The sequence below is a fragment of the Meles meles genome, chromosome 14 (genome assembly GCF_922984935.1).
Source record: "Meles meles chromosome 14, mMelMel3.1 paternal haplotype, whole genome shotgun sequence".
Taxonomy (NCBI): Eukaryota; Metazoa; Chordata; class Mammalia; order Carnivora; family Mustelidae; genus Meles; species Meles meles.
In genome coordinates this window covers 31,900,638-31,923,447 of record NC_060079.1, presented here as the reverse complement: position 1 = coordinate 31,923,447, position 22,810 = coordinate 31,900,638, and the positions used below count along the sequence as shown (strand labels likewise).

At 37.9% G+C, this 22,810-nt stretch overlaps 1 protein-coding gene across 1 annotated transcript in view; it reads right to left on the bottom strand.

Moving 5' to 3' along the window:
- The window catches only part of VWA8 (von Willebrand factor A domain containing 8), a 333,349-nt gene that overhangs the window by 90,216 nt on the left and 220,323 nt on the right, over window positions 1-22,810 (bottom strand). Inside the window, exons 30-36 of the mRNA XM_046028286.1 lie at window positions 17,654-17,764; window positions 16,676-16,740; window positions 16,085-16,210; window positions 14,865-14,974; window positions 14,069-14,223; window positions 9,735-9,930; window positions 3,338-3,419 (exon numbers count right to left, since the gene is read on the bottom strand). Of these exons, the coding sequence (XP_045884242.1) occupies window positions 3,338-3,419; window positions 9,735-9,930; window positions 14,069-14,223; window positions 14,865-14,974; window positions 16,085-16,210; window positions 16,676-16,740; window positions 17,654-17,764 (845 nt within the window). The remainder of the gene's footprint in view (window positions 1-3,337; window positions 3,420-9,734; window positions 9,931-14,068; window positions 14,224-14,864; window positions 14,975-16,084; window positions 16,211-16,675; window positions 16,741-17,653; window positions 17,765-22,810) is intronic.

The window sequence follows — 22,810 nt, the reverse complement described above, 5'->3', positions numbered from 1 at the left end:
TTCTAATTACCAGTGTTGGCTGTCTAAATACATCTGATATTTTCTATATGAAATAAATGGTCTAAAGGGATCGTCTGATCAGATAATAAAAACATAATAAACCATCAGTGTAGATCTGGGAAAACCACTATATGTTGGGTAAAATCTTCCAGTATTCTAAAGAATAAACCAAGACTACTTTGACCTTTCCTCCCAGTATGTCTTAGTAGATATTCGACACAGAGTGACCGAGGTAGCTACTCCGGGACACAGAAGTTTTAGAAAATGTTAATATGAAGAGGATGATAACAGTAGTATGGGTCCCGGGGTTTCAGAACTATTTTACAGGGCTAGAAGGACTCAAAGAAGGTGACATTTGATATAATACAAGATTTACCTCATGGTGCTCTCCCCAAAAACATGTGCCTTAGTAAAAAAAATTAATAGGTACAAATGGTGAAGTAAAGGGCTATTCCAGAACAATGAAATTTATCTACATGAAACAATAATGTTTGAGAGTCTTCCAAGAGCACTCAAGAAGTAAGACTGTGGAATACTGTATTTACTGGCTAAATGTTTAACTCTTCATACCATGAAACTTGAAAAGTCTATGGGCAATTTCTTCAATATGTCAAAAAACAGTCCTGAAAAAAAGTCATGTATTTACCACAATTTGCTCCCAGCTCTAGAATCTCTTCTTTACCTTGTTTTAAATGTATCTTCTCCTTATTACATTATAGCAAGGTCATTAAAGAATGCATAGAATTATAGTAGAGTGAGGCCCAGATTTCCAGACACCCACAGATGAGAGCTAGGCAGTATCATTTTACAGATGTAAATAATACAAAAACTTGAGGAAAAAGACTCGAGTTTTACTGGGGGCAAAAGTGATGTATTCATTTTGGCCCTGTAGTTACAGTGTTACTGTATTTTCTGTTATTTGAAGTTAGCCATCAGATGGAAAATTCCAGCTATCTAGCAGAATGCTAAATTTAAGCAACTAGCAGGAAAACTGAAATCCAGATGGGTTGTTCTCTTGGATTGCATATATGCCAAAAATGGCAATAGCTAATCTCAAGAGAAATTCAGGATATACTGATAATGAACAGACTCCAAATCACATGGCACTTGAAATATGGCAAGTCCAAACGGAGATGTTCCAAAAGTGTAAAATACATAACTGATTTCAAAGACTAAGAAGAAAAAGGAATATAAAATATCTCATTAAAATTTTTATATTGAATACGTGTCAAAATGATAACATTTTATGTTTTTAGAATTTTAAAAAAATATTTATTTATTTTAAGGAGAGAGTGTGCATGATAAGATGATAACATTTTAAATCCACTGGGTCAATAAAATGGGATTAAAGTCAATTTCACCTATCTTGTTTTCCTGTGGAAAAATATGGCTAATAAGGAATTGACAGTGACACATTTGGCTTGCACTCTGCCTCTGGTGGGCAGTATGGTGGCTCTGAAGGACTGCCTTGTGGTACCCAGCGGGCCCAGGCTCTTTACACAGCTGCTCTGCCAGGTGTTCCTTGCATGGCAGGTATCATGTACGGTTCACACAGAAAGTTAAAAGAGAAGAGCAATGAAATAAAAGCCAGGGCTAATGAGAGAGCAATTAAGAGAAATACTGGGAAAAATTATTAATGCTTTTAGAAATGTAAAAAAACACAAAGCCGTTCTTTGCTTTTGTTGCTTGAACTCATAGTGTGTTTTAATAAGCATATACTTCATATGGAATGAGGAATTTCCCCAAATGACTAAAAGCCATTTTCCATTAAAGTGACACAGTAAGGTGCTCTAAGAAGGCATATTTATATATGTTGGAACAAGTAAAGCTATTTTTTTGAGTAATGCTTTGATTACTCATATTTATTGAATCTGATTAAGGGTCTTAAGAAATGAAACTGTGTTTCTGAGTTACTGTGTACTGTCACACTGGGCTGGTTTCTTCTAGGGGGTTGGAGGAGTGGCTGGAAAGTGGTCTGGTGATGCTGAGGGTGACTGACAGGTCTCCATGTGGCTGGCCTTTCTCTCATGCTGGAAGGCTCTCTAGGCTCCTCTGCTAGAGAGTTCACAAGACCAGTGCTCTAACCACTGAGCTATGGAGCCACCTCTGCTAGAGAGTTCAGGTGAGGTTTTCTCCCTGTGTTGTGAGGGCTTAGTCGCCTATAAGGAAGTATATGTTATGAGGGGATGTGGTGTCAAACTAGGCCAAAGCAGAGGAAAAGATTCGAAGAAGGAGGTGCTAGCTGGGGAGCAAAGTAAGGAAGAATGAGAAAGCTGGGCCAAATAGACCAGAGCAGGTGTGTGGTTCAAGTGAGAGAGGGAGATCAGGAATGGACGCATCCAGAAAGGGACGGACTACTGGTGAGGACACTGTGATCCTCAAGGGTAGAAACCAAGCACGTAGTTTTCCTTCTGTGTCCTTAGTCTAGTGGGTTTACATACCTTGCTTCCATCACTGGACAATACCAGAAGCAGTGAATGGTCATGAGTTCCATTCAAAATCTCTGGAAGCCTTTAGCTACTGAATAGCCTTCATAGCATTTTTCAAAACCATTTTAGAAAATGCTACTTAAATTCATTGACATTTTGAATACATTTACCTCTGAAAACTAATATATAAAATTAAAAACTATGGTGGATGCAGCTCGAGAGTATTATGCTAAGCAAAATAAGTCAGTCAGAGAAGACAATTACCATATGATTTCACTCATATGTGGAGTTTAAGAAACAAAACAAACAAGCAAAGGGATAAAAAGAGAGACAGAGGGAGAGAAACCAGAAACAGACTCTTAACTGTAGAGAACAAACTGATGGTTACCAGAGGGAGGTGGGCAGGGGGATGGGCGACGCAGGTGATGGGGTTTAAGGAGGGCACTTGTCGGGATGAGCGCAGGGTGGTGTATGGAAGTGCTGAATCACTGTCCTGTGTACCTGATATTACACTGTATGGTAACTAATGGAAATTCAAACGAAAACTTAGAAAAAAAATAAAGTTAATAAGGATGAAAATTTTCTCCAATACTGAAAACACTGTTTCAAGTACAGAAAAATTTATCTTTGGGGATCAGTCAATGACTAGATCAATGATAGAGAAATGAAGCCCTCAAAGGCTGTTAGACTTATACCTATATAACGTTTGAACATTTTTCCCAAATGAAAATAAAAATAGCAGTAAAGCATGCAGAACAGCAGCAAGATACAAGCTAACTGCAAGTGTGGGGAAAAAGAGCTTTGCTCTTTCAGGAGACAAAAGCACAGATTTATTTGGAATGCATGGTAAGACTTGACTTGCTCTTGATCTGACATATGAAATGAGAATAAAGGTGAGCGTGGCTTACCTGGGAACAGGGATATATCGGAGTTTCTTTGATTGAAGGTCAGTGATTTCTATATAACCAGCTGCTTGCGGAGGGGTCACATCTGCAAACAAGTCATGGTATGAGCTGAGCATTAAATTACTGCATGATACCAACGTAAGACCAGCAGAAAGCACGAATGTTGCTGGAAGTTGAATGAAACTACCAGTAGCCTAGGACAGAGCTCTGAGACCCACCTGACAAGGTCCTGGGTCAAATCTAGCCTGTACGGTTATGTTTTGGTCAAGAAAACACAAAGACCTTCAAATACATGCACATTAGGCCATGGTTCTTTACTGTCCAGAAATGACCTGAGTTCTTTTCATTGTCTTTGCTAGTTTTCCAAGATGAGCCGTTTTAGCACTTACAATTTATTTAAAAAGATTTCTTCACCTGAATTCTGTCTTTCCTTCCTAGGAAGTCACAATGACAGTACAAGCAGCCACTTTGTAACTGGTCTGGCTGGGTACAAAATCCTGGCTCTGACATTTCCGAACAGTGTTTTATGCTGGTCAGGTTAGGTACCTTGCTTCTTCTGTCATTTGTAAAATGGGGATCACAAGAGCATCTGAGCACCACAGACATTATTTTGAGGATTAGATGCAGTTAGTGATTGGAAAGCACTTAATTAGTAGGTGCTCAACACGTGGTACCTGTAATCATTAGCGCCACCAAGACAGGAGAGGGTGAGGTGAAGGTAGGTCTGTGCGATGAGGACTCTGGACCATGGAAATGATGAAAGCAGGGTCTGATATATGGAGGCCAGGCCCCCCTCCCGCTGATCTTGGAGTTGTCTCCCAGCCAATTCCAGGGGTCTGCTGACTTTTCTTCCAAAGCCCTGAGTACCACCACTGACCATCACGTGCTGCCCCTACTGTGTGCCAGAAACTCTGCTCCATCTTTCTAGGCAGTGTTTTGAATCCTGACCACAAAGACTCATGATTCCTGCTTGAGTGAGGAGGAAACTGAAGCTAAGAGAAGTGCGAGGGTCACGTGACCTCCTTGAGGTGACATGGCTGGAGAGTGACAGAGATGGCACTCAAACCCAGGCCTTCTTGGCTTTGAAATCTCTGCTCTGTCTGCCCCTCCACATGGCTCCTGCCTAAGCTGACCCGAGGGCTGTGATTTTGAAAATAGCCTCATTTTAGAAGATATGGGCCATTAGTGTCTCTTAAAAAAAAAAAACAAAAAACTCCCCTATACAGAACCTATACTTTAAAAAAAAAAAAAAACAAAAAACTCCCCTATACAGAACCTATACTTTTTAAAGACTGTTGTCCGTCTCTTATTACAGCTTCAGGTTAGAATGAGATGTCCAGGATGTTCACACTAAATCTATCCACTGTAGTTTACAAAAAAAATAAGAAAATAAGAAACTTGGTATTTTTATTTCATGTTTGTAGCTGGGGGATTTTTTTTTTTTTCTGAGCCAGAGGTTTTTGAGTAGACCCTCTAAAAAATTCAGAACTCAAAATATGTCTTATTTATTCAACAAACATGGTTAGGTTTACTTTGTACCAGACACTATACAAAGTACTGAGGAGAGAGAAGGAGATTCCTGCCTCATCTGAGGAGCCCACAGCAGAAACAGGAAAGTTTCTTACAAAACAAAAACAAACCCCAAATAACAAAACAAAACCCACGAAGTGGGCCTCTGGAAACCCATAGGCCTGGGGGCTAGGTATGAGCTGCAGAGCAAGGCAGGGAGGAGTGCCAGAGGTCAGAGGGTTAGGAGGCAAGCAAGGTAATGTCCAGGGCAGCAGAGGGTAAGAAAAGAGAGTTACTATGGTAACCTGACCACCCGGCTAAATTGGCCGTCCCTAGATGGCCATTTATTTAAAACAAGCATGCTTATCATCAGTCACACACAGCCTGCATTGGAAACACTGCCTGGGACGAGAGGTCAGTCTTGGATAAAGTTTTGCACTGTATATCACTTTTGACAGTTCCTGCTGCTAAGACCCAGCCGAAGTAGGTTGAATTATTTATAGACCCAGGTTCTTTGCCAAAAATGACCAGTTATTGAAGCGGCTGCCTCGTTAACTGACTTACATGTTGGCTTGTCACTCATGGGCGCGTTTTCTTCGTAAGTAGTAGCGAGAAGCTGAGCTAGGAGCTGTGGCCACCAGAGCTTTCAGACGGCCCGTGAAAGCAAAGTAAGCCAACTTATTTTAAAATATCTTTTCTTTCACTGTGCAAATTAATTCCATGGCATAAAGAGGGTGAGAAAATGCAGTAATGGCTGTGTCTATTTCAAGAAGGGGAAAGTAAGAATTTTACTCCTGGTGCTAGAAAATATTTTCACGTATCAGAAAAGGCACTTTGTGGCTATAAAGCACTTTTGAAAGCAGTATTAAGGGAGTGGTGGTGGAGATGGTAATGGGGAAGACTTGAAAAATAATCAGCATAGATGTTTACTGATTTGAAAACGAATCGGCTCAGGATGCATGACTGAATTAAGGAAGCGAACACCATGGCCAGATTTCCCTCCAAACTGGGCCAAATCCTTGTCTATCCATTTTAAACGTTTCAACGCCAGAGAGAGGAGAGGCTCGGTAAATTTCCATTACATTTATAATCAGGTGGATTTCAAGGACAGGTATAAGCTATGCATGAGCATGAGTTCACTAATGTCAAAAGGGAAGTCATGGCTGCGTGTTTACCACACAGTTCCCGCAAACGGTGGGGACAGCTATGTGCACAGTGCCAAGGTTAGGAGGAGGTATAAAAGTTGTCAGGCAAAACAACCAAGGACACATTAGGAGGGAAGATGAAATTATATTAAAAAATTCACTACTTTTAGCAATGTAATTCTATGTACATTTGTTAACTACCAAGTTTAATGCATTTCTGTGTTCACAGATTAAGAGTGATGTGTGCCCTGCAATCATGCCAATGCCAAATCTTTGAATTTACTCGAAGTTCAAAACACAGATTATCACTTTAAATCCAGAGTTGTTATTTTGTGTTTGAAGAGCTGAGGTCTGTGGTTAGAAAGAAAGAAAGAAGAAAAGAAAAAAAAAGCAGCTAACAATTAACTAGGAAAAAAGAGAAAAAGACTGGAAGAAAGCAGTAAATCTCTCCCTGTCTGCATTAAATAAAAATTATGCCATCTTTGTGAAAGCCACCAGAAGAATAACCTCTATAGTTTCCACTGATTTCTTTTTTTTTTTAAGATTTTTATTTTTATTTATTTATTTGACAGAAAGAGATCACAAGTAGGCAGAGAGGCAGGCAGAGAGAGAGAGGAGGAAGCAGGCTCCCTGCTGAGCAAAGAGCCTGATGCGGGGCTCGATCCCACGACCCTGAGATCATGACCTGAGCCGAAGGCAGAGGTTTAACCCACTGAGCCATCCAGGCGCTCCTCCACTGATTTCTTTAATAAAAGGCTGATCTGCACTAGTTCTTGACTAATCAGACTGTTGGACTCTATTTACTTAAAAAAAGGCCAAACTATTTTTTATACCTGTGTCAGCTCAAAGATTGCTCCCTTTGTCATTCTCCTAGGAATTTTTTTTTTAACAGCCCACATTTATAAAATTCTTCCTGTGTACCAGATATCATGATAAGCACTTCATGTATTTTTAGCTGTGCATAGGCCTAGGGATCAACAGTTCAGATGAGGACACATGAGAAAGTAGTAAATATGTGGCCATATGTACATGAAGTGCTTATCATGATATCTGGTACACAGGAAGAATTTTATAAATGTGGGCTGTTAAATGAGATATTGCTGCACACCCACTAGAATGGCAAAAGACTGACTATACTGGCAAGGAGACAGCAGAACTAGAACTCTCCTTCATTGCTGACAGGAATGCAAAAGGTATTGTCACTTTGTAAAACAGTTTGGCAGTTCTGTCATATAATGTAAAAATGCCATTCCTACGTTATTGTCAAAAAGTAGAAAAGATCCAACTATCCATCAACTTGTGAGTGAACAGACAAAGAGTGCACATCCACACACGAGATTACTACTTGGCAATAAAATGAACTACTGGCACACACAGCGATAGAAATGATTCTCAAAGACATGATATTTGGTGAAAGAAACCAGAGTTGAGAGACCATATACTGTATGATGTCGCTGATATGAACATTCTGGAAAAGGCAAATCCATAAGGACAGAAATCAGACTGGTCAGGGGACAGGGAGTAGGTGGAGAGGCTGACTGCAGGTAGCATGTGGGAGGTTTTCGGGGAGATGGAACTGTTCTCTGTCAGTTCTGGTGATGGTAACACAACCGTATGTGTTTGTTAAATTCACAGAACTATCCACAAACTGAACAATATATAAACTGAACCTTAATAAGAACAAAGGCATACTTTAAAAATATCACTCTGTCTGATGTGTGGAGAATGGAAAAGAGTAGAAGAGGAAACATCAGAGGCTGCTGCAATATTCTAGTTTAAGACAGCGGTGATTTGGATGTTGGTAATAGAACTTTAGTCAAGTGGGTGGAATCAAAATATATTAGTAAGGTTGTATCAAAAGGACAGGGTAATTTATGATGGGGTTAGATAGAGAGGACAGAGGGAGAAGAACTATCAAGGAAGTCTCCCAGGTGTGCTGAGTTCTAGTACAGAATTTCTTGTATTTCCTGGAATGGTGTCATGCCCCTGTACCTTTCACACAGGGTACCTCTTCCTGAAATATTTCCTCCATTTGATTCACTCCCATTCATCTTTTCAAGGGCCAGCTCATAATCACCAGTCTGGACCGTAAGCTTCTCCTTTTACAGATCACCTTGTGAATATTCCTATCACAGCACTGTACTGAGATTGTCATTTTATTCACCTGCCTCTTCTACCTTAAGAAACATTTTGAGGAAATGGTGATTTCTTTGGAAGGAACTAATTCTAAATATTATCATATAACCAGGACTTGTCAAACCCAGTAGCAGATTATAATATAATACATTTATCATTATATTTATTAAGCCCACAGTGATAATAACGAATGTAAACATAGGACAACATGTTACTACCAGGGGCTCAATGAGCAAATATTTTCATAATTATCCATGATGATGAAAGCCCGTGTAGTTCATCAAGAAGAGCCCTAGGCTTGGGATTGGAAGATGTGATGCAGATCTGGGCTCTGCCCGCCACTGGTGGGGCAGTCCTTGGCATGCCATCTTATCTCCCTTTGTCAGCTTCCCTGCATACAAGTTCAAGAGTACACTAATGACAGACTGGAGATTTGAAGATTAAATAAGAGTAAGGAAAAAGGATTGGCACAGGACCTGGCCTATGTTTTGCTGTAATAAATGTTAAGATGACTCTTGGGAGCACTGCTTAGGGGATCAGTCTTCATGACTCCCTGGCCTTTCATCATGGGAGCCGAAGACAAAAGTCAGCTCCATTTCCTGTGCCTTATGGTCTAATAACTTTTAAAAGTCTCTTTGAAAGCATCTTCTTCCTTTTTTTTTCAAAAAGATTTTAGTTACTTATTTGACACAGAGATAGGTACAGAGAGAGCGCAAGCATAAGCAGGGGGAATGGCAGAGGGAGAGGGAGAAGCAGGCTCCCTGCTGAGCAGGGAGCCTGATGCGGGTCTCGATCTCAGGACTCCTAGGATCATGGCCTGAGCTGAAGGCAGATGATTAATGACTGAGCCACCCAGGAGCCCTTGAAAGCATCTTCTAAGTAAAGTTACTGTGTAGACTGTAAGGCAAAGGAAGAAGCGTTTTTTGTTTGTTTTTTTATTTTATTTTATTTTATTTATTTGACAGAAATCACAACTAGGCAGAGAGGCAGGCAGAGAGAGAGGAGGAAGCAGGCTCCCTGCAGAGCAGAGAGCCCGATGTGGGGCTCAATCCCAGGACCCTGGGATCATGACCTGAGCCGAAGGCAGAGGCTTTAACCCACTGAGCCATCCAGGCGCCCCAGGAAGAAGCGTTTTAACAGCAGTGCCTTCTATCACACTGTGAGAAACTGAAACCTTTCTGAGTACGCACAGAGGTCTTTTTAGCTACCAGACCCTAGTAGAATTATTCACATTTATACATATAGAATGATAATAATCAATTAAATATCCCTACCCACAGGACACTTGGGTGGCTCAGTGGGTTGGGCCGCTGCCTTCGGCTCAGGTCATGATCGGGCCCTGGGATTGAGTCCCGCATCAGGCTCCTTGCTCGTCAGGGAGCCTGCTTCTCTCTCTGTCTCTGCCTGCCACTCTGCCTGCTTGTGCGCTCTCTCTCTCTGGAAAAGAACGTGTATTTTCCTGTTCTAGGCTAAATGTTGGAATATATCTATTAGAGATATATTCTCTCTCTGACAAATAAAAAAATAAAAATAAATAAAAAATAAACATCCCTACCCAAAGCAAACTACCCTTACTACCTCGGCAAACTAGGAATTGGTAAATTTCTTACCTTTTGGGTAGACATCTTTTAGAGGGACTTCTCCTGGGGGCAGAATCCTGACTATCTGATTAGTATCTAAAAGAGTCACACAATTGCTCTGTTTTGGAGTTTCGCTTTTCTTCTTTCCTCCATAGAATGTTCTGTCAGTGACACTTGGTCTATGCAAGGATGATGGTCTTTTCCAAGAATAGACTTCACTGGGTGACTGAAAGAAAGAAAAGATCAGAGTACTGAAATATAGGGGTGCCGGGCTCAGTCGGTTCAGTATCTGACCCTTGATCTCAGCTCAGGTCTTGATCTCAGGGTCATGAGATCAAGCCCCATTTTGGGCTCAAAAAGAAGTACTGAAATACAGTTGACCCTTGAAGAAGACGGGTTTGAACCGTGCCAGTCCACTTCTCTGTGGATTTTTTACAGTACAGTAAATGTGTTTTGTCTTCCTTATGATTTTCTTAATGACATTTTATTTTCTCCAGCTTACTTTATTGTACATACATAATGTAAGTAACATACAAAATGTGTACTCGACTGTATATGTTATCAGTAAGGCTGCCAGTCAACTGTAGGCTATTAGTAGTTAAGTTTTGGGAACTCAAAAGTTATTCATGGAGTTCTGACTGTGTGAAGGGGATTAGTGTCCCTAACTCCCATGTCATTCAAGCGCCAACTGTACTATAAACTACATTCACCATGTCTGGTAAAATGCAGCCCTTTAAGCAGGTATTTCCCAAGTGTAAGAAAATCAAATTACTTCTTAACCTTCTTGAATTTCATATAGAAAATAGCTATTTCACCAATAATCATATTTTCAGGAAAATGTGAAATATACAACATACTTTTTATGTTGAAATGAATTATAACTAATAGAGGGAATATAACAATATAGTTTAAAAATGAAATAAATATCTAATACATCTACTCTGGCATTACCAGCATTCTGAAGTCCCTAAGTGTGCCTTCCCATTCACATTTCCTTCTCTCTGCCCTAGATGTTTAGAAATCTTCTGGAATTTTGTGTATTTATTCCCTCTTGCTTTACTTAAAAAAAATTTTTTTTTTTTACCACATATGTATTTATCCTTTCCTACCCCAAGATCATAGATATTTTCCTATGTATTCTCTAAACATTTTAAAGTTTTGTCTTTCACATTTAAGTCTTTAACCCATTTGGGATTTATTTTTGTGAATGGCATGAGACACAGATTCACATTCATCCTTTTTTCCACGTGGATATCTAACTGTCCAAATACTGTCAAATACCGAACAGCACCGATCAACACTGCTATTATAAAATACAGTTCTGAATATGTATGCATCTGCTGCTGGGCACTTCATTCCATCCTCTTTTTTTATTTTTTATTTTTTTATTAACAGATAATGTATTATTAGCCCAGGGGTCATTCCACTCTCTTATTTATTTTTCTACCCCTACGTCCATACCATTGTCTTAGTTACTGAGGCTTTACAGTAAGTCTTGAAATTTAGTAGGGCAAATACCACTGCTTCTACTCGGTTCTTCTTCAGGAACATCTTGGTTATTGTCTTTGGTCTTCCATAAAATTTTATGAGAGTTGGATTTGCTCTGCATACTTGTTAGTATTTTATATTTGTCAGTATTTTTTTATGTTAGCCATGTAGTTGTGTCTCATTGTGATTTTAATTTGCATTTCCTGAATGACTAATGATGTTGAACATCTTTTCATGTACTTAATCTCTGGATCCTCTTAAATCATGTGTTCAAGTCTTTTGCCTTTTCCCCCCCTCATATTTACCTTGTTACTTCTATATTTATCTAAATATATTGAAAACTGTGAATTCACACAAATAGATTCAATTCCAATGCTGACTATAGGATTCATTCTAGTGTTCTTCCTTTCTCTACCTGTAACTCCCTTTTCCAATAGTGAGAAACTAGGCTTCATGATCTTTAAAATATTTACTTTCTTGCTGAGTTCCACCAAATGTGACTCATATCCCATCCCACTACTAACCTTCCCTCTCAGGCAAATGCCTTCCTTACTCTGCTTGGTCCTGACAGTCAACACTGGGCTATGCTCATGAATGGATGCCCTCCTCACCTTACTTGGGCTCCTAAATACTACACCCTACCTCTACCTCCTCAGGGGCACTGCCTGCATCCTGCCTGGAGTTCATTCCCATCACTGGTGGTTACACCCTCCCCCATCTGGGATGTCCTCACCTCCTCAGCCTCTGACACCTTACACTGTTTGCCCTTTTCTATATTGGATGATTTGTTTTCTTGCTCTTGAGTTTTAAGCAATCTTTGTGTGTTTCAGATACAAGTCCTTTGTTGGAAATATGATTTGCCAACATTTTTTCCCAGTCATATCTTTTCATTCTCTTAACAGTGTCTTTTATAGAGCCGAAGTTTTAGATTTTGATGAAATTCAATTTATCAAAATTTTGTTATGGATCATATCTGAGATGCTCAATAGCGTGCTTAATAGAAGTGATGATGGTGAATATCTTGTCTTATTCTTAATATTAAAAGGAATGCTTTTAATGTTTCACTACTAAGGATGATATTTGCTATATGTTTTTTATGGCTATTTGGCATTAGGTTAAGGAAGTGATAAAAAGTTTGTAGTAATTTACGTGTCTCTGATAATGTTATAAAAAGTTAACAGGTGACATATCCCTTTATTGTTAGCTTTATGAAGAGTTAAAAGAAATTCACATCAAAGCAGGAAGGCACTGTGGTACAGGAGAAAGGATACAGGTTTGAGGGTAAGTCACCCTTGATCTCAAATCCCAGCTCCTTTACTCATAATTTTTGTGGCCTAGGAGATATATCTTCTCTGTTTCTTTTTCTTCATCTATAAAACCTCATAAAATTGTTTTAAAAATTAACTGTCATGTATGAAAGGGTTTAGAATAGTGCAATGCCTGATTTTTGTATTAGGATCTAAAAAATACAACTGTTATCATAAAATGTTGAAAGGCTGCCTAACTGACCCTAGTTTTTCATTTAACAAATATTCAATAACACCTTCTTTGTGTTGGTTACCATACTAAGTAGGGGGGATAGAACTTTTAATTTAACAAGGTCACTAGTCCTACTGGTTATAAGGGATTTCTATAGGGTCAATACAAACTGTCTTATACTCAGTCCCAAATACTTTTAATTTATAACTATTTTTTACACTAACAGTATATTTCTATACTAATTTCTTCAATCAGAAGATCAATATTTTAAGTGACTCCACCTTCAGAAACACAGCCCTAATATTTTCCCTACTGATCGCAGCAATCATTAAGAAAGCATATTAAACACAACTCTCATTCAGTCAAGACTGCCGTAGATACTGTATTTCAACAAGATGCTTCATTTTCAGTTATATAATACCATAGCAAATGCTTTTTAGTTGATAATTAGGAAGACATATGGCAAAATCCTAAGCCACATATTATCCATTGGGTTTTGGATTTCAGATGTCTTATACCCTGAAATAGTCACCATTCATTAATTACATTAAAAATCTGAGATTATGTGAGACTGGTGTACCATCAAGCAGAACTACTATTTTTATCTTTAAATGATTCTATTAGAAAATAAAAGCCACAAAGGAAATTATGAAAATTAAATGTTAAGTCAAAACACACAGAGCTACAACTAAGGTTAGTAGATGACATCTTAGACTTAAATAACCATTATATTTAATTTTCCCTCTTTTCCATCAGGGGAAGATGGTGCGTCATTTCACCGAAGTCAATTACAAATAGCCCCTCCTTTACAGATAACAGTACATAATAGTAGAAAGGACAATCCAAGAACAAATTAAGCTGAAATTATCACCATAATCTGGATGCTGCAAACATATGATAAAGCAGAGCAAAACTCAATGGAAAGTGAACTGATGTTCATGAGTGTTGAAAATACTTAATCTATAGTAATGAGACCCTCAACTAATTTAACTTTAAAAAACTCTAGAAGACATGTTATTTCGTTAGTCTCAAATGTTCCCCTTGACAGATTACATGAGCACATATTAAGACAACATGATGTAAAATTACCATCAGGAGGTTAAACATTTCACTGTGTCACAGGGACTCCATGTATGGAGAATACTGGTTTCCCCTTACTAAGTTACATAATTACATTACCCTTTAATTACCTTTTAAATGTTAATTTTAAAAAAGTAGTGAAACTCTATAGGTAGAATGTACTTTCTAATGACTGATTTGGAATACAGACTTGATCTAAAATGTATACCAGAATATCATTACATTTTTAACTAACCCTCAAACAGCCTTATACATTATAGCCTAAACCGGACAGAAGAAATATTTATTCAATAATTTGAAAAAAAACTGGTGCTTACCATGAGATCTGGGAAGCCAATAACAACTGTAGCGTAACTATTCTCATCTGAGAGAATTCGGTTAGGAGAGGCAATCTTTTGTCCCACAGCTGAACTTAAATTTTCAGATGATAGCTGATCACTTGAAATTTTATGAGGTATGCTGAGATCTGCTTCTGAAGTGTCAGAGAAACATTAGATACCATATGCCCCTAAAATGCTTCAGGAATTAATTTTTGCAAGATTTCATTCTCACCAACTCAAACAGAAAAGCACAAGTTAAAAAAAGAGAAAACACTTTAAATTATATTCACGGCCTTTTGTTTGAGAAAAGTCAGTTTTTACAATCAAGGCATCTCCTCTAAGTGAATGCAAGTATTTATTGAATTCAAAATTTGATTAGCAATATATATTACCGCTAATAGCACCCTGCAGTAAAGATGTGAAACTGACCAACCCACTGCTGGTAATGGTATGTTTTAGGTTTTTTTCCTAAGTACTATTCACCTCCCACCCCCCAAACGGTGATGAATTAAGTAGAAATCCTGAGGGCCTGTGTAAAAAAAAAAGAAAAGATACTACGCTAGAAGACTAATGGACTTGGAACCTAAATGTATAGCAAAATTCTGATTTCTCAGCTCAAAAAATTCAAAGAAGTAAAAAGATAGTACATTCTTATTTACTAATTCTAATGTAATTACTAAGTTCTTTCTTTTGGCATAAATTTAACATATGTTGATGTTATTGTTCTTAAATGATTCTGGAGGACTGTAAGGGCGCACCATACAGCCTTAAGCACAAAGAAAAGGGAATTTACCTTGTATAACTCCAAATCCTGTGCTAGGCAGCTCCTCTTTCAACACGTACAGCTGGCAAACCCCACTCTCCTCAGAGTCAATGTGTGCAGGCTTACTTAAAAGATATTTCCTGTAAATAAATAAAACATCTATGTGAAAAGTTTTTCCTCTTTAATAATTGTGAGTCCAGACTATGAAAGATCAGAATTCCACACCCCCTCCCCCAATTCCAAAGTTTTGTTTTTATATTCTGAGTATAATTTGCAGTTTCAGAGTTCTGTTGTGAATTAACACATAACTTCTCAACACTGTCGACAGGGAGCAGTGCATGATAACAATGCAGTAATAAATAGGAACTAAAACCCAATACTTCCTATAAGAGGAATGGCTTGGGGGGGGAGCAACCCTAAAGTGACACACCCCCATTATCATGGAACCTGCTATTGATATGACTTTGATCAGCCAGCACAACAAGTGAGAATCTGGCCTCTTCCTTGTGACTAGGTGAGGGACAGAAGCCCTTGACACTGTAATCCCCTTGATCTACTTATTTTTAAGAATTCTAAAATAGGGATGTATAAATAGCCAGAAATCTTTTGCAGCAGGATATTTCTGCTTGTCACCCTAGGGGCAGAGAGAATCTGTATTTAGCCAGTAGAGATAATGAATGAGGCAAGGGGACTCAAAATTCTCTGTGCACCCTACTTATGCCAAGTGCAGCTAATGTCCCTTTCCTCAAGACGTATATAGTCCAGTGTGGGGAAGCACCACAAACATGAATGTAACTAAGAGCAACCAACATAAAATGAAGAAGAAACTTGTAAGAAGTGAATTCTGGGAAGCGCCAAAAAGGCAACAGCTCTAGGACAGAAACTAAGGCCCTCTGAAGAGAGGATAAATCCAAAAATCTATTTTGAAATATCTCTAGTTTGGCAAGAATACTGCGGATTCCCAATGTACTAATAGGAAAAAAATCTGAAGAATATGGATCATATATAAAAGTCATTATGTTTTTACTATTAATTTCCATGTCATTCTCTGAAACACTTTCTTAATTACTCTGTGAAGTAATATTTATTTTAATTTTTCCCCGCCCTTTCTTCTTTCTCCTACAGAGATGCCAAATTCAGAAACTGTTAAAAGACAGACACTGGAAGTCAGAACAGTAAGGATTCTGGATAACTGATAAATATGGCTGAGCTACGGTACATTCCATGAGATGCCATGTAGATCTACCCACTGGTTTGTTTTGTCTTCCACCAGAAGCCACTTGTCCTCTGCTACAAGAAAAACTGTCTTGACATTGATGGGAAGTGAGATGGTGTGAGTTCGCCCTTCTAGGACATCCAGCACAGTCAGGCTGTTCCTGAAAGAGGAGAAGAAAACTATCTGAAAGGCAATGGTGAGGATAATGGTTGAGTAATGATGGCACAGTCATTTCATGATCTATCATGCAATGCTAAGAAGAAGGTGTTCAAAACTAAATAATGACAGAGAAAGATGGTAATTGAGACAACTGGGGAGGGCAGTCAGAGGGAGAGAGAGAGAATCTTAAGCACCCAGCCCAGAGCTGGACATGGGGTTCAATCTCACGACCCTGGGGTCATGACCTGAGCCGAAATCAAGAGTTAGAAGCCAACCAGGCACCTCCAGCACTGTCTGTTCTTAGGTCTGTTTTCAAATGTTCTACAGTGTGGGAAGAGTTGCTTTTACAATAAAACATTTGCAATTTGGTTACACTGGTTTTATAATAAGGAAGTATAATTAAATGAGGAAAGAGAGTGGGCAAAATAAGGATTCCAGTTTAAATCTTCTATAACAAAGAGCTCACCCATTTTCTTTGTAGAATACTAGCCAGTTTTTGTGCGAAAATTCTTTACACATTTTATAAGTTTCCTAAAGAAAAAACAAAATATTCACATTAAATGTGTGAGATGTAGTCATGTCTCTTTGGCTCTTTTCCCTTAAATAAAGTTCTTTGACATATAAACATGTAATTCCTTGAGAAGCTACCTCTTTATTTACTTCGACACTCTTACAGTAATGTGGATCAAAATATATTTTGAAAATTTATTTCATCTTTAGGATAAAAATTTTTAAAAATAATGCCAAATACGGGTTAGAAATAAACCTGCTATCTGGTGATTAACTATGGAATTTATACCATGACATAAACACACAAGAAATGCTGGTTTTTTTTTTTTTGTAGATTTGGATACATTTATAGGATTTAAATTATCTGGGGTTTTTTGTTTTTTTTTCCCATGGTCTTTTAAGACTTAATTATGCTCTTTTGCAGGGCAAAAAGTAACTTAGTTTTTCTGATTATTGGCAGAATAAATTTTCTCGGATTGGCCTAGTCCTTATTTACTAGTTTCATTTAGTTAATGTATTCAAACGTTTATTTATCTAGTAGGTGCAATCAGGTGTCTTAGTCATCAGTTTATTACATAAATCCAAAATATAAGCATATAACTTGAAAACAGTTCAGTGTCTACATGGTCAGGAACTTGTCATGAATATCATGTTTTAAAAAGTTCATGATGTTCTATTATTATTATAGTTCAGTCCTGAGAAGTCTTCATGTGAATATGACGTCTACAAACAAGAGGTTATTGGTTACTTAATTATATGTGTATCTATGTCTATTTGTAGGACATGAACATCTGTAAGTGCACAGTAAGAGAATTCTCTTGTATGGTGTAGTAGTAAACCAAAGGTATGGAGAGGGATGGGCAGGCATGTATCTTTAAGGTAGAAAGCTCCAGAAATCCTTGGCAATTTGCTGGGCAAGTGGGGTGTACCTTACCATCTCCTCCTTGTTCCACCAGGAAGGTTTCTTAGATGGACTCTCTTCTAAAGGGAGGACGAGACGTCGAAGGGCTTGGCCAGTGGTATCCAATAATAGGATGACATTACTCTGGAAATAAAGAGAAGAGTTAAAAGCTCAAGATTTGTTTCTTTTCTTTTCTTTTCTTTTTAAGCAGCAGCCTCTTGGCAACCTAGTAATAAAAGATACAGTGGTAAACCAAAGGAAAGATGACAATATTGAGTGACTTTAGAGACACCATAAAGACACGAAATGGTTTTCCTTAATATAGAATGCAAAGTACGAGATGGTTGTAGGAAGGTATTTCAAATTATGTAATGTAAAATGTATTATCTTTGAAGATTTTATCTTAAAACCATCTCCTTATAAATATAGACTACTTTAACCATGATTCTGTTTTATTGTATGCTTGAGGAAACTAAGAGGATCTATAATTTTTCAAGTCCATTTACTTTTATTGAAACTACACTTAAAGAATATTTTGTTGAAAACTGTCTTATGGGGCACCTGGGTGGCTCAGTGGGTTAAGCCGCTGCCTTCGGCTCAGGTCATGATCTCGGGGTCCTGGGATCGAGTCCCGCATCGGGCTCTCTGCTCAGCAGGGGCCTGCTTCCCTCTCTCTCTCTCTCTGCCTGCCTCTCTACTTGTGATCTCTCTCTGTCAAATAAATAAAATCTTTAAAAAAAAAAAAAAAGAAAACTGTCTTATGCTGTGCATATTAAATCTCACTTTAGCTTTTCACAAATCCAGGTTTACTTCAGAAGAGATGTACATGATAAAAAGATGGGTTAGCAAGAAAAGATAAGGATCCTAAGAACCTGGCTCATAATGAGTGTTTCTTCATTTTAAAATTTGCTAAGCTTTAATAACTCAGTTGGTACTGCAATAATATACAAACAAGAGATTTCTCTAGCAGTATTAATCACAGTTTTGCAAACAAAGTAATAATCTCAGTAATTATTATTAATTATAATATATATAATATATAATAATGTATATAATATATAATATAATATATAGAATATATATAATATATAATATACATAATATATAATAATATAATAATATTAATAAAAAATTAATTATTTTTTCAAGAAAAAAATTTTAAATAAACCTTAAGCATTAAAATCAATGAACAGAAACACATGAATAAGAACTTAAAATTGAGAAAGCCAGAAAAGATGAAATATTTTATTTTATTATTTATTATTATCATTATTTAAAAGACTATTTATTTGAGACAGAGAGAGAGAGAACACGAAGTGGGGTGGGAGGAGGGGCAGAGACAGAGGGAGAAGCAGGCTTCCTGCTGAGCAAGGAACCCTGCCCCCTCCCATCCCCCAATATGGGACTCAATTTCAGGACACTGGCATCATGACCTGAGCCCAAGGCAGCCATTTCCGTGAATGAGCCACCTAGGTGTCCTATAAGATGAAATATTTTAAAGAGACGCAATGAACTTGGCTTTCTTTGGTGAAAATTTAAAGACCCTTGAAGATTAAACAAAAAGGTTTACAAAAAAGGCACCTTTAAGTTGTCAGGCCTCATTGTTATGCAACTGTATTCTTTGTTTTGTTTTGTTTAAATTTGAGGCTCCTCCAGTTATCCTAACCCCTATGAACTTTTCATTTCAAAAACTTTCTTTGGGGGGCGCCTAGATGGCTCAGTGGGTTAAAGCCTCTGAGCTTTAAATCCCAGGGTCCTGGGATTGAGCCCCACATCGGGCTCTCTGCTCAGCAGGGAGTCTGCTTCCCTTCCTCTCTCTCTGCCTGTCTCTCTGCCTACTTGTGATCTCTGTCTGTCAAATAAAAAAAAACTTTTTTTGGGGAAAATGAAGCACCCAAGAATTAATATATAGTTTGCAAAATATAGGAAACAAGTAACAAGTGTCTATTTCCTTGTCCTTTAATAGTTACTGGGCAGTTTATGTTTACAGCACAGAGGAGAACACAATGATGAATTAACCACGACCCTTATTCTGTCCTATGTAGTCTAGTTGGAAATAAAAACAAACGCAAAAAGTCTGATGATTCATCTGCAAATCTGGGACCTCATCATGTGGTTTCAAGTTTATTTGACGAGCTAACTGTATTGAACTGCTGAAGCATTAAAGTCATATTTGTACCACATAGATTCCTTCACTTTGAATCTTGGCTGTATTAAAAAATCCCACTAAGCATGTTGACAGAGCCTAAGCTTCTCTGCAAACATCACTCTTCGAGTGCATCATTGGTATAATACGCAATTCCCCATTCAGAATGTGTGTTAGGGATATTCTTCTTAAAATCATCACTTCCTATAATAAGTATTATTTCTGGCCTCTGAAAGTTTGGAAATGATGGCAATATCTTAAAAGTTTTACTTAAGAAAATGCATTAAGTTAAAAAATTTACAGCCTCCGTTCTAGGTTAAATCTTTTTTTTTTTTTTTTTTTAGCAAGTACTTTTTAAAGGAGAAAATCTTTCTTATATGATAAATATGAACATTAACATGAATTCTTAGCACTTTAGCAATTTGGGATAATATTAACTCTTCTAAACAAAAGAAAGTCCTAAAAATAATGTTTGATTCCAAAACATGATTAAGCAGAAGAATAAGCAGATGATTAAACAGATACGATTAAGCAGAAAAAATAAGTTAGTACGCTTTTGCATTTTTCTTCCTTTTTAGGGTCTAATACTCATATGTGCATAATTTGGCATAAGTGGCCTGAAAAACTGTATCTTTCTAAGTGACAGAAAATATATATATTTCCAGCCATTGTTGTATTTAGACTGTTTTAGAAGCAATTGGCAACATGAAGGAGTTCTGTTGCTTCGTCCTTTTAGATTTTAATGGTTTCCTTCTGTAAGTGACTAATAATATATTCTGTCTGAGTTTAAAAATAGAATTTTGCGTCACATCTGAGTACATGTAACCGTGGCTTTGGTGCTCCTTCAAGCGGGGAGGGAGGAGAAGCAAGGGAGCAATTTTATTATGTTTGTATCTGACTGGGAGAAAAGTAACCTCTGGATGACCTCAGTGTCCTAAAGTCTGAAATTCTAAACTTTGTACAGATGAAATAAGTAATCTCATGGCAGGGGAGGGGGAAGAGAGGAGGGTCTTTATTTTTAGGCATGGCAAAGTTTCCCTTTCCTCACTTATGATTTTATTTTAGCAAGGAAGTTTTGAGCAACTTTTTTAGCCAGGGAAATGCATCCATAGCAAAGCTTTATAAAGACAAGGCACAGAAGAATTAATGGGAGTATTTCTCTATAATATTTTAGCTCTGCTTTCAGGGAGGGCAGAATGGGGAAAAAGGAATTGAGGGCAGTGCACTCATTTGTTAGTTGATTAAAATTATTTACCATTTGTTAAATTTTACAGATGCATGCTGTTTATTTGGAATCAAAGAGGTCTTACCTCCTAACAGGGCCATAATATAGAATAGGCAGCTAAGATACCCTCTCTGGGAAAAGAGGCGGTTCAGAGTCCAGTGAAGTATTCTTATAAGCTGTGCATGCTTGCTCAAGGGTGCTGAGGTAGTTTCTAGAAAACGGTTCAGACTGTAGTCAAAGGGTCACATCAGGTGGTAGAATGCAAGAATGCCAGGAGGCCAAGGGCTGCTATGGAAGTTAGGAACTTCTTTGCACTCAACAGAGTATTAATCAGCAATGTTGCCAAATAGTTGGCTCTTTTGAGAAAATATAATACTTACTAGCAACCTAAAAACCTAGTACTTAACAAAGAATTGGTATATATAGATTTGACAGTTAATTTGACAGCTGAAAATTAGGCAGGATTGTTTTTTTTTTATTTTATTTATTTTTTCAGTGTAACAGTATTCATTCTTTTTGCACAACACCCAGTGCTCCATGCAAAACGTGCCCTCCCCATTACCCACCACCTGTTCCCCCAACCTCCCACCCCTGACCCTTCAAAACTCTCAGGTTGCCCCAACCTCCCACCCCTGACCCTTCAAAACCCTCAGGTTGTTTTTCAGAGTACATAGTCTCTTATGGTTCGCCTCCCCTCCCCAATGTCCATAGCCCGCTCCCCCTCTCCCAATCCCACCTCCCCGCAGCAACCCCCAGTTTGTTTTGTGAGATTAAGAGTCATTTATGGTTTGTCTCCCTCCCAATCCCATCTTGTTTCATTTACTCTTCTCCTATCCCCCTACCCCCCCATGTTGCTTCTCCATGTCCTCATATCAGGGAGATCATATGATAGTTGTCTTTCTCCGATTGACTTATTTCACTAAGCATGATACGGGCAGGATTGTTTGAATAAATACTCCAAATTTAGATTCTTACTGAAATGCGACTGGCTTCTGAATTAAAAATTGCCAAGATATCTTGTGCTTTTTAGGACAGATTCTCCTTGTTGTGGAATTCAATTCAATGGCATTGATATTTTATTAGAAACCTATAAAGTAAAACCCATATTCCATGCGCTAGACACAAATTTTTATAAGCAATATCTGGATATTTATAAACTCTGCCTGGAGGAGAAAGTGAAAATTTTTAAAAAAGTGATAATCAGAAAAAATTTCAACTCAGAATTTATGGTGCAAGGCCTAAAGTTAAAGTTGACTTACTGACTCAGTAAAACACCAACATGTTATTTATGCAATATTGCCTCTTGATTAGACATGGTCTAAACGTATTGTTTCTTGGTAACACTTTGCTCTCCTGGTGACTTTAAATACTTGTAAATAACAATACTGCATTTCTTTTTTTTTTTCCCTTTTTATTAATTTTTTCAGCGTAACAGTATTCATTCTTTTTGCACAACACCCAGTGCTCCATGCAAAACGTGCCCTCCCCATCACCCACCACCTGTTCCCCCAACCTCCCACCCTGCATTTCTTTATTATCTCCCTATTGTGAATACTTTGAAATTATTCAGGCTATTCTTTTCCCCAAGTGGCTGCTGAGTGGGAGAGTGGATGAAATTTAATTCTGGTGGGGCCAATCCAATTAGGTTTGAATCTCAGTTTTCCCATGTGTTTATTGGGCAGGTTATCTGAACTCTCTGAGCCTCCACTTTCTCCCATGTAAATAAGGGTAAGGGAGGCCTCAATGTGCTGCTGGAAGAATAACATGAAATAAAGTATGTAAACTTTATTTAGTACATTGCCAGCATTAGCAATCCTTG